Genomic DNA, 19,198 nt, shown 5'->3' with positions numbered 1-19,198 from the left:
CTAAATACTTTCCATTTCACTCATACCCCGTAATCTCGTAAAATCATCGTGACATCCAACTTCGTCCTTATCAACTCTTTCTCTTCTTACAAACAACATTCAGATATGCTGATCCCTTCAGACAAACAAAGCTTCTTAACTTTCGAGCTTTTTTTTCGGAGATGAAGACGCTCATGGGTTCTTCAAGATGACAAAAAAACCACCTTCAACTCTTGCCAATGTCTTTCAACTGACCTCACTTTGAACGCGATAACATCGCGAATTTTGTGGGAAATGTCATGAATACTGCTGTTTTACTGCTTGACCTAACGCTTTCGCTTTTGAAAGGAATCCTATAAAGACAAAAATACTGCACTTAACAGTTTTATATCACTCAATTTAAGATTTATATGTAAGATAAGGATTTAAATAAGAATTTTATTGAACATTTAGTAAGCAAAAAGGTGGTCAAATATACCCTCTTGAGGAATCTTTTTAACTTTTGATGTCGCTGACATCCCTTAAATCTAGTTCAACATTGATTATATGGCCGACAACCCAAGTAGCAAAAACCAGTGCTCAGTACGTAAATTTTACGTTTTTAGTGTGACATATTGAATTAGTCATAACTGAAGCCTTTGACTTGTGAAGAAGAAATAAAAGATGTGAGACTTCTAATAGAACGCCTCGTCGGAATTTTTCAATTAGATGATCATGAAAGATACCAAAATTAATAGTCGTTGTGACGTCCTCACTTCGTCACGAAATTTACATTTGCTGTATTTGTTGTCAAACTTGTTAATAAGGTTAGTTATTCTGCAGTTGTAGCATTAAAAACTGTATCATGTATTTAAGTACTCATACAGTGCCACTTGGAAAACTAATAAGACACAGGATGGCAGGAATAACTCGGAAAGTTCGACCCTCGTATCAAACTCGGACAGTTCGACCTATGTGACGCGAAAGTATTGCAGAACCACCCCAAAGATGTCACCTAAAATTCCCTAGCAGAAAAGCGAAGAAAAGTCAATAATATAGACCATTTACACTTAAAGGCTAATATTCATGCGAGCATCTCGTATGCCAGCGAGTATGGTTTTTGAGCTCAGTCTTTTCAGTTTCAACTGAATGCGATGTTCAATGAACGGATACCGTTGGTACAAAATCTCGTCTCATCGATCTCCATTCGAACAAACGTATTGGTCTTGGCAATGTTTCTACTAAAGACCCTATGTGTCCATTTTTCCTTTTCCTCTGTCTCTGGCTATTAGAGCATTTTGAAGCGCAGCAATAGCTGATACTCAAAAACGCTCAAATTATTACCTTCCCTGTCTTTCCCATGGGACGATTGTGGTACCTATCGATGACCAACCAACCTCTTTAATGCCGTGTGGGCCCAGCTATTGCAATCACCAGAGCTCCTATATTGTGCTGGAACCTGGTGAATCAAATATCGTCTCCCGGGAAACCTGGTCCTGTAGTCTTCGGTAGTGTGGCTTAAAAAAAAGCATAAAAGCCTGACGCACCCAATCGCTCCCTTTCATTTCCCTTTTTGGACGTACCTATAACCACTAGTTCCATTCCCGGATTAACAAATAGCGTTACGACAAGGTACGACTTCTATTTAACTCGTTGTGGGCTCCTCTCCGTTGATTAATTTTCAATCAACGCTTTAAAAAGGAATTGCCTGAGTTCCTCGCCAAAAATCACTAGCGGATCCATTCAACGGGGATTGCTATTCTTCTCTTTACGCGGGGCAAACACGTCCCATCCTAGTACAAGAGTTCCATTTACACGGTGAGCGCACCTTGCTGTTGCGCTAGATGCCGCCCCTTCATCATGGCCTTTGAGACTGTTGTACAATCTAATCTATTGTTGATAGGTGAGCTCTCGTGTCCTAGCCCTACGGAATACGGCTTCGTGTCCCTTAAGAAAGTGGACGTCGCCGGAGAATATAGCCCTTACCCATGAGAACAATCACACTATTCCCCCTTTCACGAGCTCAAATATATATTATAGTGAATAAATGCTGAAGCTTAAGGAAAGCCTAATGCCAGCTTCAGACTGGAGGTTTAGCCCCCCAAATAGCAATTTGGAGCAAGATTACCGTTGGATGTATGTATTCCAGATTCCAAAAACGGGTCCTGTGACGGTCGTGAGAGAGTCGAATGACGGTAAGTGGGGAATAATATGACGGTAATTACGGAAGTCATTTGGCGTCATAATAACTCTGAAATTACTCGTTCACGACTAAAATATGACGCCGACTTCCAGTAACTTCCAGTGTCCCTATAAAAAATCTTCTCCTCAATGGGTATATCTGAGGGGTAATTTAACTTGTCAAATGGCAAATAGAACAATTCAGTGCTGTAAATTCACAAAGTAATTGATATTTTCGCGTGTTTTCTCAACAATATCATAGTGTGCATTGGGAGGAAAAGCTCTCCCGGTAGACATGTGTGTTCTGATTCGAAAAAGTACAGTGCCGACAGGAATTAAGTGAAAATTGGGCAATTTTTGGCATGATAAACACACAAACATTTTTCTGTAAAATGAAATTTTGTGGTTCAGGAGTTTGCTCCAGTTTCTGTAGTGTCCTGTGATTAAAATTTTGTGTCGAAAAGACCTATTTAGTGAAAATTTTAAAAGATTTTTTTGTGTTGTTGCTATACAGTGGGAAAATTTTCAACATGACGGATGCCTCATTCAGCAATAGTCGAATGGCAAAAATCTTCGCAAATGCGAGTAGTGAATTAGACAAAAAATATTTTTACTGTTCAAACTTGTTACTGGATTTAGAAGTCAAACGGTAAGAGATATCAAATTCCAGTCATCGGTGACCCCCCAAAAAAAACCTAGACTAGAGATTTTTTCTCCTTTCACCAAACTTCGTACTAAAGGCTCCAACGATTTCTTTTATTTTTAGTTTTACTTTAGGCATGTTCTAAGTGAATTCCTTGTGAACTTCTCGATCATAGCTTGGATCGATACATTCGAAATTTTGAGTTTTCTAAGATCAAAGGTTAAGTACTCTAGAAAGTATATTTCTATATACCAATCGATAATGAATCAGTCAAGTATCAGTAATTGATTTACGCATTTCATTTTTCTCTGGAGATCAATGACAATATAGCACTTTGAGTAGTAGCAATAAGTACAAAAAATAGTTCCCAAATCAAGTGGAAAGCATCAAGGAGAATTTTCTGATTTCTCAGCATTTATGGATTTTTCCACTCTCTTCCTCTCAATGTGAATCCTTCAATTGTATACTTCATCATTAAATGATGGTATGGGGAGGTCAATACTCCATCTCCGGTCACCAACTTCCAGTGTTAATCTGCTGGATGAGTGATTTTGCAGTATAGGGAAGTTAAAATAACCACCACACAATGCGGTTAATGGAAAGATTAAAAGGACGACACACACACAGCATTGTAAAATTCAATCAAATTGAATCTACTCTGACTTAAGCCCAGCAAACAAACCAATCTTCTAGCCTTTCTAATCTCCCACAGGACGAAAGCTCTCTCGCGGACTATCTTGAGTGAAAAGATCTTTGTCAAAAAATTCATTTAATTTTCTAGCTTGACGGAGAAACAAGGGAAACACCAATTTTTTTCCTCCTTTGCTGTATTGCTGTATATATAGAGAAACGACATCGTCAAATGTAGAATTTATACTAGAAAGTGCCTTTGTGAGGCAGATTGAGCATTTATCTCGTAAATCGATTTATCTCTCGATTCGGGAGGGGACTTGGGGTGTTGTGGGAGAAAATGTGAATAGACGCGCCCCTTTCGCATGAGAAGCTCCAATGAAGCAGTTATTTCGCGGTTCGTGGATGCCCAATGAAGCGTTCATGACAAGGATTCGCATGTCATTTCAAATCATGGAATTTCTCCTCATTTTTTGCTTTTCTTTTTTCTTTTTTTTGAAAACCATTTTCATTTTCAACCAAGCCCCCTCGTAAACAAGAATAAAATGGAACATTTTTTGATATCGCTGTCTCCCAAACAAACCGATTTCGGACGTACTTGGGAGAAATAAAATAAGCCAATCACAGCGCGAGTTCTCTGTCCACATTCACCTAATTTGACCCTGGAGTTATAATTCTCTCAGAGAGACCCCCGACTCGAATGAGTTATAATAAAACTTACTGTTTTCCGAAATAACACCTCAACCATATTTTCACTAATGCTAAAACTAATTAGTAACTATCACCTAATACACTGTTTATGGAAAATAATTTGTCCGAACACATTGAAAATCGACTGAGAATTGGAGCTCTCTCTTTCGAGAAAATTCTTTTTGCGAGAGAGCCCTATAAATAATGTCACTTGACATGTCGGAAAAACATCCTCGGACAAATCCTTCGTCTTACCAGACTATTGCTATATTTTCGTGGGAATTAAATATTTAATACTAATATGAAAATGGCACTATTTTGGGCAACTTACAATTTGGAGCACTGACAAGGGAGGTTCTCACTCGATATCGAGTTCATTCATGAAACTTTGCATATTACCTTATTTGGGCATGCCAAATTCAATGGTGATAGTCAAAAACTTCGATAGGCCTCGATACCCCCGCTACAGGGGGTGGGGTTGGGGTACGAAATTCATAATTTTGGCTCTAGCCGCCAGAGGGTTGGAAATAGCGAATTCGGGTCTTCGTGTCACCCCCCTCCATAAGTTAACCTTGGGAATCTAAATATGGCCTTCATTTTCCCCCCACCCCTCCCCTTCTCTTAAAAACGTGTTTTTTTTGGATATTTCGAAAACTAATGATCCGATAGTTTTCATTGTCGGATATGTTTTAGATGTTGTCCAGATGGATATTTCGTCCATACATACCAATGACCTTGAAACATTCCTTCATATCATTTTTCAAAGTCAAATGTATTACGCTTTAAATATTCATTTTTTTTTCAATCAATTTTATCAAAGTATGATTTTTTATTAACGCTTATTTATTTAATAATGAATATAAACCCATTTAAACCACTTTAATGCCATTGACATGTTTTTGACATTTATATGTACTTCAATTACAAATATCATTTTAAAAATACTCCATGTCTACCAAATTCTAATATTGGGCATTGACTTTTTTCCTAAATTAAGACATTAAGGTAATGAAATTTTCATGAAATTTGTGAAATTTTATGAAAGTTATGAACATTTTCTGGATTACGTTTTAACGATTGCTGATTATTAATTTAAAATTTATATTAAGGATTATAATATGTGAATGAAATGAAATGGCACATATCATCCAATACGACAATAATGTATTGAATTTCAAGTATATAAAGACCTACATGCAATCATTAACACAAAATGCTATTTTCTGATAGGCTTAACTTTTAAAAATAAGTATTTTGAACTCATACTAGACATCTTAAGAAAATCTACACAGATCAATCACAAAACCGGGAAAAAGTATATTTAAAACATGTACAGTTCAAGCATAAAACGACTAACCCCGTCCTACAAATAGATAAAATATAAAATTAAACGGTAAGTGTACTTAAAATCATGCACAGCTGAATCATAAAACGGTTAATTGCGCGCCTAAATTCACGCACAGATTATTCATTAAACGGTAAATGCGCTTAAAATCACGCACAGTTCAATTTAAAAACGATTAACCCTTTAAGGACGATTGGAACACCGTCTTCCCATAAAGAAAATAATTTTTTCTGACCACCTAAAGTTATTTTTCCTTATGTTTGTACGTAATTGCAAAGTAGAAGGTTGAAGGAATCTAGGATATTTTTTGAAATTCTCCAGGTATTTCCTACATATGAAATTTTTAAGCTAAAAATTGACGAATTTTTATACTTCCAATTTTTTTAAACAAAACCGTTCTGGGAAAAAAACTATAAGACTCAAACATAATATTTTTCATTAAATTGAAAATTTTATCATTCATTAGTATTGACAGAAAAAATACTTGAATTTTTTGGCTATTTATGTCCCTATCGTTCGTAAAGGCAAGTAATTAATCAAATCCCACTCTGTTGGCATTTCGAAGTCAAGATATAAGACCTTTTACTGCCTTTGGTCGGTGGTTTTATTCATATTGCTGATTTTCGGTCCGCGCAAACTGTCTTGTCGTTAAAGGGTTAAGATTGCGCTTAAAATAACGCACAGATGAATCATAAAACGGAAAATCCGCTTAAAAACACGCAAAGTGTGATGATAAAACGATTAACAATTCAATCATAAAACGGTAAGAACGCTTAAAATCACGCACTTTCCAGTCATAAAACGGTAAATGTGACTAAAATCACGCACAGATGAATCATAAAACGGAAAATGCGCTTAAAATCACGCACAGCTGAATCATAAAAAGGTAAATGTTGCTAAAATCACGCACAGTTCAATCATTAAACTGCAAATGCGCTTAAAATCACGCACAGCTGAATCATAAAACCATTAAGAATCCGCTTAAAACCACGCACAATTCAATCATAAAACGATAAATGTGCTTAAAATCACGCACATCAGAATCATAAAACGGTAAATTCGCTTAAAATCGCGCACAGCTGAATCATAAGACGGTAAATGCCCTTAAAATCACGCACAGCAGAATCATAAAACGGCAAATGCGATTAAAATCAAGCACAGCTGAATCATAAAACGGTATGTGCGCTTAAAATCACGCACAATTCAATCATAAAACGGTAAATGCGCTTAAAATCACGCACAGCTGAATCATAAAACGGTAAATGCGCTTAAAATCACGCACAGTTCAATCATAAAACGGCAAATGCGCTTAAAATCACGCACAGCTGATTCATAAAACAGTATATGCGCTTAAAATCACGCACAGTTGAATCATAAAACGGTATATGCGCTTAAAATCACGGACAATTCAATCATAAAACGGTAAATGCGCTTAAAATCACGCACAGTTTAATGATAAAAAGATTAAGATATCGCTTAAATTCACGCACAATTCAATCATAAAACGACAAGTATACTTACAATCACGCACAGATGAATCATAAAACGGTAAATGCGCTTAAAATCACGCACAGTTCAATCATAAAACGGCAAATGCGCTTAAAATCACGCACAGCTGAATCATAAAACGGTAAATGCGCTTAAAATCACGCACAGTTCAATCATAAAACGGCAAATGCGCTTAAAATCACGCACAGCTGATTCATAAAACAGTATATGCGCTTAAAATCACGCACAGTTGAATCATAAAACGGTATATGCGCTTAAAATCACGGACAATTCAATCATAAAACGGTAAATGCGCTTAAAATCACGCACAGTTTAATGATAAAAAGATTAAGATATCGCTTAAATTCACGCACAATTCAATCATAAAACGACAAGTATACTTACAATCACGCACAGATGAATCATAAAACGGTAAATGCGCTTAAAATCACGCACAGTTCAATCATAAAACGGCAAATGCGCTTAAAATCACGCACAGCTGAATCATAAAACGGTATATGCGCTTAAATTCACGCACAATTCAATCAGAAGACGGTAAATGCGCATAAAATCATTCACAGCTGAATCATAAAACAGTAAATGCAGGCCTAAGCGTTTTATGATTCAGGTGTGCGTGATTTTAAGCACATTTACCGTTTTATGATTCAGCTGTGCGTGATTTTAAGCGCATTTACCGTTTTATGATTCAGCTGTGCATGATTGTAAGCATACTTGTAGTTTTATGATTAAATTGTGCGTGAATTTAAGCGATATCTTAATCGTTTTATCATTAAACTGTGCGTGATTTTAAGCGCATTTACCGTTTTATGATTCAGCTGTGCGTGATTTTAAGCGCATTTACCGTTTCGTGATTGAATTGTGCGTGATTTTAAGCGCATTTACCGTTTTATGATTCAGCTGTGCGTGATTTTAAGCACATTTATCGTTTTATGATTCAAGTGTGCGTGATTTTAAGCGCATTTACCGTTTTATGATTCAGCTGTGCGTGATTTTAAGCGCATTTACCGTTTTATGATTGAATTGTCCGTGATTTTAAGCGCATATACCGTTTTATGATTCAACTCTGCGTGATTTTAAGCTCATATACTGTTTTATGATTCAGCTGTGCGTGATTTTAAGCGCATTTGCCGTTTTATGATTGAACTGTGCGTGATTTTAAGCGTTCTTACCGTTTTATGATTGAATTGTTAATCGTTTTATCATCACACTTTGCGTGTTTTTAAGCGGATTTTCCGTTTTATGATTCATCTGTGCGTTATTTTAAGCGCAATCTTAACCCTTTAACGACAAGACAGTTTGCGCGGACCGAAAATCAGCAATATAAATAAAACCACCGACCAAAGGCAGTAAAAGGTCTTATATCTTGACTTCGAAATGCCAACAGAGTGGGATTTGATTAATTTCTTGCCTTTACGAACGATAGGGACATAAATAGCCAAAAAATTCAAGTATTTTTTCTGTCAATACTAATGAATGATAAAATTTTCAATTTAATGAAAAATATTATGTTTGAGTCTTGTAGTTTTTTTTTCCCAGAACGGTTTTGTTTAAAAAAAATTGGAAGTATAAAAATTCGTCAAGTTTTAGCTTAAAAATTTCCTATGTAGGAAAAAATACCTGGAGACTTCCAAAAAATATCCTAGATTCCTTCAACCTTCTACTTTGCAATTACGTACAAATATAAGGAAAAATAACTTTAGGTGGTCAGAAAAAATTATTTTCTTTATGGGAAAACGGTGTTCCAATCGTCCTTAAAGGGTTAATCGTTTTTAAATTGAACTGTGTGTGATTTTAAGCGCATTTACCGTTTAATGAATGATCTGTGCGTGAATTTAGGCGCACAATTAACCGTTTTATGATTCAGCTGTGCATGATTTTAAGTACACTTACCGTTTAATTTTATATTTTATCTATTTGTAGGACGGGGTTAGTCGTTTTATGCTTGAACTGTACATGTTTTAAATATACTTTTTTCCCGGTTTTGTGATTGATCTGTGTAGATTTTCTTAAGATGTCTAGTATGAGTTCAAAATACTTATTTTTAAAAGTTAAGCCTATCAGAAAATAGCATTTTGTGTTAATGATTGCATGTAGGTCTTTATATACTTGAAATTCAATACATTATTGTCGTATTGGATGATATGTGCCATTTCATTTCATTCACATATTATAATCCTTAATATAAATTTTAAATTAATAATCAGCAATCGTTAAAACATAATCCAGAAAATGTTCATAACTTTCATAAAAATTTCATAAATTTCACAAATTTCATGAAAATTTCATTACCTTAATGTCTTAATTTAGGAAAAAAGTCAATGCCCAATATTAGAATTTGGTAGACATGGAGTATTTTTAAAATGATATTTGCAATTGAAGTACATATAAATGTCAAAAATATGTCAATGGCATTAAAGCGGTTTAAATAGGTTTATATTCATTATTAAATAAATAAGCGTTAATAAAAAATCATACTTTGATAAAATTGATTGAAAAAAAAAATGAATATTTAAAGCGTAATACATTTGACTTTGAAAAATGATATGAAGGAATGTTTTCAAGGTCATTGGTATGTATGGACGAAATATCCATCTGGACAACATCTAAAACATATCCGACAATGAAAACTATCGGATCATTAGTTTTCGAAATATCCAAAAAACACGTTTTTTAAGAGAAGGGGAGGGGTGGGGGGAAAAATGAAGGTCATATTTAGATTCCCAAGGTTAACTTATGGGGGGGTCACCCGAAGACCTGAAGTCGCTATTTCCAACCCTCTGGCGGCTAGAGACAAAATTATGAATTTTGTACCCCAACCCCACCCCCTGTAGCGGGGGTATCGAGGCCTATCGAAGTTTTTGACTATCACCATTGAATTTGGCATGCCCAAATAAGGTAATATGCAAAGTTTCATGAATGAACTCGATATCGAGTGAGAACCTCCCTTGTGAGTTTATCCATTTTATCTCGCCTTACTTCTTCATATTGCTATTTATTTTATTCAACAATATTATATCATTTAGTTATTTTTAGTTTTTTAGACACTTTTCACAAAATAATTTGGTATTTCAATAGATTTTTATAACGTGTTGGGTGCGAATAAGACATGTCTTTAAAATTCAGTGGACATGTCCTATGAAAATCCTAACTGCAGAACTGTTGTTATGGGGGAGTCAAATTGAGAAAATTGAGAGATTCGCGAGAGAATTTTTGCACTCTCTTTGATTTTTTAATTTATTTTAAGAAATAACACCTCAACCAAATTAACACAATAGATCTAAAATTGCATTAACTTTGACCTGAGTTAATTTTCCAGTAATAATTTTGAGCGAATCACATATTTCCCGTGAAGGTCTCTCCCCCCACCCACTTTCTCTCTTTCGACTCTCTTGAAATGTCATTTCGGGCATTATTTACAGATTGGTTTTTTCGTTTTTACACGATTGATGTATCCTGACTTGGACGTGTTTTCATTCATGAACAAGAAAATTCCAGCAGTTCTGTGATGTTCTGAACGCAGAAAATTCCTGACCATTAAAAAAAATATTGAAGGAAATATCAAATCAATTTGATATTTAGAATTTCTTTGAAATTTTATTTCGATGTGACTTTGAAAATTTATTGATATTATTTGGCCTAGTGTGTAGCCATTCAAAATAATGAAATAAAATATTGAAAAAAAATGCTCAATTTTGAAACAAATAGTGCAATAATTGCCTACACACTGGACAATTTCCTTCAATATTGAAACTATGATGTCAGTAAATCTTTGTAATGTGGAGGCAATTCTTGTCAATATTGGACATTGAAAAGAAATATTGCAATAAATTTTGTCTAGTGTATAGCCAGCTTTAGATGGACAGACTTGAAGTTTAGCTATATGAAAAGAAAGTCAAGGAGATGAACTCCCTTGACTTTCTTGTACTAATTGCCGTCAGTAGTCTACCGAAAATTTAGCTATATGGTTTATTCATTTTCGGCAATATTTTTTAGAAAATGATCCACTAGATCTTGAAAAACTAATTAAATCAAAGACGCACCTAAGACTTTAGTAGAGGAATTTAAAAATAATGTCAGTTGGTATTTGATGAGAATATTTTTAGAGGATTATTCCCCAAAAAAAGGTTTTTGCATGCAAATAAACAGTTCTCCCGCAAAAATGCATATAAAACTAATTTCAATCCAATCTTAATGAATATAAGCTTATTGAAATGTTTTCTCTAATGGTCTCTACATACTAGAGAAATTTATGTCCATATTAAAGCAAATTCCCTACATTTGTATAGGAATAACTCTTTAATGTGGAAATAAATTTCCCTAATGTGTAGAGATCATAAGCCTGAAGCTTAAATCTTTAAAAAATGATTTAAGGGAAATTTTGTTCTTTGATCCATTTCCGAACCGATTTTGATGAATTTAGACGAAGGTACAAAAACGTTCTCATGGATCTGAGTAACATTTTTGGAAGAAATTGCATTTAAGTTTAAAAACAATGGCCTCAAAGGAAAAGTTCTTGGATTAGAAGTGCTCTGACTTAAATTGTAAAATCGATATAAATCCTATTTTAATCCGATTTTTATTATTTAACATGGTTTCAATTGAATAGTTCAAATAAGCTGTTTATTTTTTTCATTCGTTTTCTTTTTAAGTGAATTATTAGCTTTTTTCTGCTTTAGACAAGGAGTAACTCATTTAGGGGAACTCGAGTCAATTCAGGAAAACTACGAGAAACTCGGGAGACTCATACAGTTTTCAGGGAACTCACGGGGAACCCGGTGAACCCTTACATTTTTCAGGGAACCCATAATTTTTTCAGGGAACCCGAGGAACTCGTCATTCGGGGAACCCGCATAAATTTTTCATGAAACTCACGGAGAACCCACGAAGAACTCGGAAAACTCATGGAAAAGTCCGGGAAACCGTACATTTTCTCTATATGAACTGTGTGAAACCCTTGTGGAACCGGGAATTCGAGCCCACTCGAGCCACTCTTATTGCTTTTATGAGTTACTCCTTGGGTTTAAGGGAAAGGGATATCAAAAGTAGCTTGAACTTTCTCTAAAATTTCATTTTAAAGAAAAATTAAAAGCTTTTTGTTCAAAATTTACCTATTATTATAAATTCAAATTATTTGTAAAGACGAGAATGATGAACTAGTGGAAATTGCGACTTTTTATGCGTTTTAAAAACAAATCTTGATAAACCTTGCGGATTTGAAAAGAATGAATTCTCTGGCGAACACTGGAACAGCTGCAATTACTATTTTTAGAATTCCGCCAGATATATAGTCCAAGGAATCACGATCTTGCGGATTTCGTAAGCTTAAAGATTGTTAAAGACATCAAGAAGACTTTTTCTTAAAGAAAATGCCTGGAAATTGATCAAAAACGCAACCGACTTAATGGAAGTGAAAGGTAAACTGCTCTTTTTAGAGCATCGAAAGTTTTTTTTTCAAAAATAGTACCAAAACTGCATGGATTGGGGATCTCAGTGGCGCAATAGGCTAGAGCGTTGGCTCTTGGGCGGATTGATCCACGGATTGACTCACAGTTGTTGTGAGTTCGAGTCCCGCCCAGTGCAAAGATCTGCTTTTCTCATTTAGGCAATTTTCACATGTAATAATAACATAATAAAAATGCACCGCCTTCGCCAAACAACACCGGGAATGCGCTCCTGGGCGGTATACAATGGACTTAGTAGATTCTTTCAACACGGGATAATACGACTTTGCAACATGCTTGAATTGTAACAAGAATATATCTTGATACATCTTGAATACATCTTGATTGATCACAAGTTTTCCCAAAGTCTGTCAAAAATTCATTTTAAAGTTCTCAATATTAGATTTTGTGAAGTTTCTTTAAAAAAAAATCACAATAAATCCATTTTTAGTCCAAATGGTCCAAATTAAATGATTTTTAACTTTTTAAAAAGTTCATAAGAGTCAAGAAAAGACCTCAAGCCATTCAAAGTGCTTCTTTTAGGTGAAAATGCTCCTAAGGTGAGCTATACCTTAGTGTCTTGAATTATTTTTAGTGTTATGTTTATTCTTTTTAAATTTATTGAATATCGTGTAAGGAGAGACAACGGCCCCTCCCTGCCCTTTCTCGCTACGTCCTTGAATAAAATTATTATTTAGAACTTGAAGACCTGCAAGAACTAGGCCAAATCTCCATTTTTTTACCCGTATAAGACTTGTATTTCTTCGTAAGTCTTCCTGTTTATAAGAGGTTTTTAAATTGGTTGAATAAAAAGGAATTTTCACTTAAGGCTATAATTCATGAGAGTAACGCAGTCACGGGGCGGCACTTAATCGGTTAAGTGGTAGACCACTCGCTCTATGATAAAAGTGTCCTGGGTTCGAATCGCCTTTAGACCACCAGGAATTTTTCTGGAATTAGAGGAATTTGAATGGCATCCAGTGAGCTTCATTGTACTTAATTCCACGGAGCATAGGACTAATAAACCCATCCCGGTATAAGAAAAATAATAATGGATGTCCTAAACTCCCCTTGAGGAAATGAATAATTCTTCTATTGCTTGTTAAGTTAGCATTATCTGAAGCAGTGAGGAAAACTCAAAATTCCGAATTAGAAATGATTTCGAATTACCCATTTTTACTGTAATTATTTTTCTTGGATTACTTACTCCATCTCCATCAAATGCTGCACCAATATCATAATCCCCATTCCGAACAGTATCCACAAGATCTTTTGCATATGTAAGATTAGGATCAGGATGAAGGCCCCCAAAGTCCTCTAAAGGTGTAGTATGGACGACACTTTCAGGTGTTGCTCCCAAGCAATTAATAAAAATCTCACGGACATAGGCTCCAGTAACTCCATTCATTGCATCAACTCTCATCTTTAGAGGTTTTCCACTGGAAACTCCAGTAACTAGACTCTTAAGCTTATCAAAGTCAAATATCTCCTTCATAAGAGATACATAATTAGTGACTGAGTTCACAACGTCCACAACAAAAGGCTTTCCAGAGATATCGTATGAATTCTTGGTGATCTGTGAGAGATCAATTTGAAGACCTTCAACGATTTTATAGTTAGAAATGGCCGTGGAGAGTTGATAAATAGCATTGGTAACGTTGTCTGGAGCTGGACCACCATTTTCACAGTTAAATTTGATGCCAAAATCATTGTCAGGACCTCCAGGATTGTGGGAGGCTGTTAAGACAATTCCACCGAGGGCTTTGTTGGATCGAATGAGGCTGGAAACAGCCGGAGTTGAGAGAATTCCATTTTGACCAACAATAAGACGAGATACTCCATTGGCAGCACAAATCCGGACGATTATCTCGCAAGCTGTGCGACAGTAGAAACGACCATCTCCACCGACAACTAAAGTAGATCCCTCAATGGCCTTGCCATTTGCATCCAAAATGCACTGCACAAAATTCTCAGTGTAATTTTCCTGCGTGAAGATTTTCACCTGGAATTGCACCAATATTTTAGCCAAGAATTGTAAGAAGTTCAAGAGATTATATTACTTTTTTTCTCAAACCACTCGTTCCTGGCTTTTGTCCCTCGAAGGGAGTTGTAGTAACAGTAGTTGCTGCCAAAGTCATTTCCAACCGGCCTTCTAAACACTCGCACTCTTCGATTAACACTGAATTTTGGAGGGATTCCTCGTCTACTAGTGATAAGAAATTTATCCCAGGTCACCTCATGAAGGTCATCTAAAGTTATCCCGCCAAAGATAAGACTTCTCGATGAAAAATCGTCAAAATGACATGCCTCTTTTTCTGCCTCTATCATTCCACGTCAAGTATTTAGGTTTCTACAAAAGTAATGACGCTTTTTTGTAAAGTTTAAAAAGTTTTTGTAAAGTTTATTTTTCCTTTAAGGGGTTACATGGATCTCAGGTCAAAAAAATTATTTTTTTTTTAGTATAACATTTGAAAAATTCTGAAAATTTCAAGTCAATCCGTGTAGAACTCTCGGAGGTAGAGCAGTTTTAGTTATGCATCCTGCCCGCGCGCGCATGCATAGTTGTAAAACTTTAAACGCGTTTTTCTCAAAACACCGTTTTACAATGCGGTAGTCAAGATTGCTCAGAGTCTACTGAATCAATCTTTCTGAAATTTTTCATACTTGTTTTGAAGAGTATTATCTACTGTTTGAACGAATGATTTGCACTTCCTTTAAGCAGAACCATTTTTACCAGGGGGTGACATTAGGTCTGAAAAATGCGACCAGTTTTAGTGTAAATTTTTTCCTGTTTTCGTACACATTTCACGAGATATCTCCAAAACTACGTAGGTTGCCAATTTTGGGTTTTCGGTTGCCTATTCTATATTAAATTGGCTTTTATTTTGTATTTGTATTATTTCCTAATTCATTCTGCAATGACAGAAAATAGTTGATAAACTTAAAAGTTTTTTCGGCACGCTAGAAACATATGGGAAACATAGGAAACGTCTTGCCCCTCATTTTTACAATACAAAATGTGTTGAAAAATAGAGTAAAATTGATACTTTTTTACAAAAACTTTTGCCAAAAATCCAAATTTTGTTTTTTTCAAAAATCCTTCGTTCTTTCCGGGATCCAACTAATCCACTATCAGAGTATATTTAGTTTTTTGATGTCAGATAAACCTACTAGGAGAAATGCTGCCTACCGCGAGGTCTGTTTTTTGAGGAATGGTTCCGAAAATCAGCTATCAACGGTTGAATTTTCAAAATTTTTCAAACATTTTTTTTTTAATTTTGTTCTAAAGTTACTCTTCCATAGCCCAAAAGTTGAAATTTCCAAAATATTTTCGACACAATAAATTATTATCAGAAAAGGCCTATTTTTTGACCTGAGAGACCCATGTAACCCCTTAAGGGCAATATGCCATACATTATCGTATAAACGAAATTTATAGACAGGATTTTAGAATATTTTTTCTATGTATTTATTAATTTTAAAATGTTGAATACTTCATTTTAACGCTACACCTACAAAGTACCGGTAAAATTGACTGGTTCAAAAACTTCGTAAAAGTAACACATCGTAAAAACGTTATTACAATATGTTGCTATAAATTTTCCGAGATTTTTACATAAACTTTTCTGCTTTTCTAAGACAAAATTTATTATAAATTTATACAGTAAGAAACAAACTGTAGAGTTGAAACAACTCTATTGCCGAGTTGAATTATCTCGAAGAATATCGATGTAATTATTACTCTTTTTCGATGTAAAATTCCATCTCGACTGATGTATATGCTTAAGTGTTTTCGTTTTAAGAATATACTTCAGTCAAGAAAATTTTCGTGTGAGAAAGATTTCGCTCAGAACATAAGGAACTTTAGGTCTAGAAAATATTAATTATGAAAGTGATAAAAAAACATAAAATCGCAAAATCTATCCATTTTGGGGGATTTGAAAGAGGTATTTTAACTCTAAAAAAGATTTTTTTTAACTCTTGAAACGAATTATTTTAACTCGTAAAATTATTTACACATTTTGCCATGTAAATTTTAGGACAAAAGGGACAAAAAAGTTAAAACAACTCTTCCGAATATTATACTTAAATAGAAGTAAAATCAACTCTAAAATATAGTTAATCGAAAATCACAACGAAAAAGAGTTAATTCAATATTGATTCGAGTAAATTTTACTCGATTATTTTTTTCAGTGTACAAAAATGGTCGGTAGGTTTAATGTTAATATTACTAAGAAATATTTTCTATAAAAAAAAATAGTTAAATACGTATTAGGGGACAGTGGGGCACCTTTGAAGTGGGTCAGCTTTGAAATTGGGCTTTTCTCTCCTATTTTTAAATGAAATTGACCCTTATCATTATGTAATTTAGCTTCTCAGTTGGTTTGTTGAGCTAAATTATATCATAATAAGTACCTGTTTCATTAAAAAAAAATGAAAAAAAAACAATTACGAAGCTGCCCCACTTCAGAGGTGCCACAATCCCCCCTACCTACTTTTAAAATTATTGGAAATTATTTTTTTTTACCTGAATACATTGCCAAAGACAATGCTCCCAATGCTTAATGTCAATTTAAAATTACTCTACATATTCTGTTGTAAAGGTTGTAAACTTACGAAAATAAAATGCGAAAGTATTTTTGAACCAACCGAGTAGTCTCGGTAATTCCCGCTGCGTGGTGTCGGTGTAGCATACCAACAAAGTCAACGTGTCACCGGAGTTCGCAAAACACATTTCTTCATCTTCATTATTCTTTGGAAGAATTAGGCAAATTTTGCAAAGGTAAGGTACCTTTTTTATAAAATAAAATTATTATATTTTTATTAGTGATTTTTAATCTGAACTCTCTTTTTTTGCAATAGATGATCTCAAAGAGTTTACTAGCATTCGCTCTTGTCCTGTGGGCTTCAGTTACTTTCGCCGAAGAAGATTCCAGTGCCCGTCTCCTGGTATCTAAACAAATCCTCAACAAATACTTGGTTGAGCATAGGGATATTGTGGTAAAATATACGTTGTACAACGTGGGAAATGGGGCTGCTGTGAATGTTCAGCTTACAGATCTGGGATTCCATCCGGATGCTTTTGATATTGCCGGAGGACAATTGAGGGCTCATTTTGATCGCATTGCTCCTCAAACAAATGTTACGCACATTGTGGTAGTACGTCCTAAATCCTTCGGATACTACAACTTTACCGCTGCTGAAGTTACCTACAAACTCAATGAGGATTCTAATGTGGTAAATTCACTTTTGCTTTTTATTTATATTTTTTCTGTTTAATGAATTTCTTCCTTTTTTTAAGATTCAGGAATCAATAACTTCTGAGCCCGGTGAGGGAGGAATTGTTGCTTTAGCGGAATTCAACAAAAGATTCTCCTCACATTTCTTCGATTGGGCTGCTTTTATCGTAATGATTTTGCCTTCCCTGGTGATTCCCTTCGGACTGTGGCATTCATCGAAGTCAAAGTACGAGAAACTCGCAAAGCCCAGCAAAAAGGCTGCTTGAAGAGACTGATTGAAAATTTCACTAATTCCATCTGTGAAAAGACATGTAATAGTCTCTGCACATTTGTGAGAAACTTATGCCAAAATTTAGCATTTTGAAGTAATTCACCTTTAATTTATTGGAGATTCACCGGAGTTTTTTTTCAAAATTCTAAATTATTGACTTAAATTTTCTGACAGTGTGTAGTGGTCTTAAAAGAAAGAAACCTCATGTGTTGCAGAAAACCTTTTGTAAATAAAGGAGTAGCAGAATCTGATGGATCTGCAAAAGAATGTTGTCTTTTTGGGTTTTTTATTTTAAAAGAAAAAGCTCAGATAAACTTCTGGTAGGTGAAATTCTTAACAGACGACTGTGCGTCCAATATTTGCAAATTGAATTATGAATTGAATTTTAAGGCTAGGAAAATTTCGTAAAATAAAAATTCACATCTGTTTCTCTCTCAAACATTTTGTATAGTTCTATTCCTCTCTTTCACACAATTCTTCTTTCGAACGTCACAACAAATTCGATTTAGTTTAATCCAATTTTGAGCGCGAAAGAAAGGGATAGATATACGTGAAACGTTTGAAGAAGAAAGGAATGTGAATTTTGTTTTTAGAGAATTTTCCTGATCTTTATGGCTCCGACGACACACCTTTTAGAGCAGGGAAATTTCATGAAATCAAAATTCACATCACTTTCTTTCTCACACGTTTCGCATATGTCTATCTCACTCTTTCACGCTCGAAAATATATTGAACTAAATTTTAATTGATTTGATGTTTAAACGAAGAAGAAGAGTCCGAAAGAGTAGGATTATGCAAAACGTTTGAGAAAGAAAGATGTGAATTTCGATTACATGAAATTTTTCTGATCTAAAAGGTGTGCCGGAGTCATTAGCACATCTCTTACATCAGGAAAATTTAATAAAATCAAAATTCATGTGCCTTTGTGTTAAATTTGGAATTATGGACAAGGCAGAATTCAAGCCAAACCAATTTAGAGCTAAGAATAGTCCTTTATGTCTCCAGCACTCTTTTTACACCAGGAAAATTTCATATAGTCGAAATTCACATCCCTTTCTCAAGCATTTTTCATATATCTATCCCACTCTTTCGGACTTTTCTTCTTTTTTGAACATCACACTAAATTAAATTTAGTTCAGTTGAATTTTGAGTACGAAAGAAAAGGACAGACATACGCAAAACATTTGAGAAAGATAAGGATGTTAATTTTGATTTCATGAAATTTTCCCGATCTAAAAGGTGTGCCGGAGGCATAAGGGAATACTTTAAATTCTAAATTAGTGTAAGTCG

The 19,198-nt window shown here is 34.7% G+C and overlaps 3 protein-coding genes across 3 annotated transcripts in view; 2 read left to right on the top strand and 1 right to left on the bottom strand.

The window, feature by feature from the left end:
• Positions 1–14,749, bottom strand: part of LOC129800822 (phosphoglucomutase) — a 20,807-nt gene extending 6,058 nt beyond the window's left edge. Inside the window, exons 1-2 of the mRNA XM_055845491.1 lie at positions 14,458–14,749; positions 13,605–14,399 (exon numbers count right to left, since the gene is read on the bottom strand). Of these exons, the coding sequence (XP_055701466.1) occupies positions 13,605–14,399; positions 14,458–14,535 (873 nt within the window). The 5' untranslated portion in view covers positions 14,536–14,749. The remainder of the gene's footprint in view (positions 1–13,604; positions 14,400–14,457) is intronic.
• Positions 1–17,046, top strand: part of LOC129800814 (mediator of RNA polymerase II transcription subunit 14) — a 65,509-nt gene extending 48,463 nt beyond the window's left edge. The window contains exon 7 of the mRNA XM_055845482.1: positions 17,002–17,046. Coding sequence (XP_055701457.1) covers positions 17,002–17,022 — 21 coding nt within the window. The 3' untranslated portion in view covers positions 17,023–17,046. The remainder of the gene's footprint in view (positions 1–17,001) is intronic.
• Positions 17,047–17,112: 66 nt separating this feature from the next.
• On the top strand, positions 17,113–18,175 carry LOC129800836 (translocon-associated protein subunit beta). Its single transcript, XM_055845512.1, has 3 exons — positions 17,113–17,180; positions 17,261–17,635; positions 17,700–18,175. The coding sequence occupies exons 2-3, from the start codon at positions 17,261–17,263 to the stop codon at positions 17,901–17,903; spliced, it is 579 nt and encodes a 192-aa protein (XP_055701487.1). The 5' UTR covers positions 17,113–17,180; the 3' UTR covers positions 17,904–18,175.
• The last annotated feature ends 1,023 nt before the right edge of the window (positions 18,176–19,198 follow it).

The sequence above is a fragment of the Phlebotomus papatasi genome, chromosome 2, assembly GCF_024763615.1.
Source record: "Phlebotomus papatasi isolate M1 chromosome 2, Ppap_2.1, whole genome shotgun sequence".
In the NCBI taxonomy this organism is placed as follows: domain Eukaryota; kingdom Metazoa; phylum Arthropoda; class Insecta; order Diptera; family Psychodidae; genus Phlebotomus; species Phlebotomus papatasi.
This window is presented reverse-complemented; position numbering and strand designations above follow the sequence as displayed.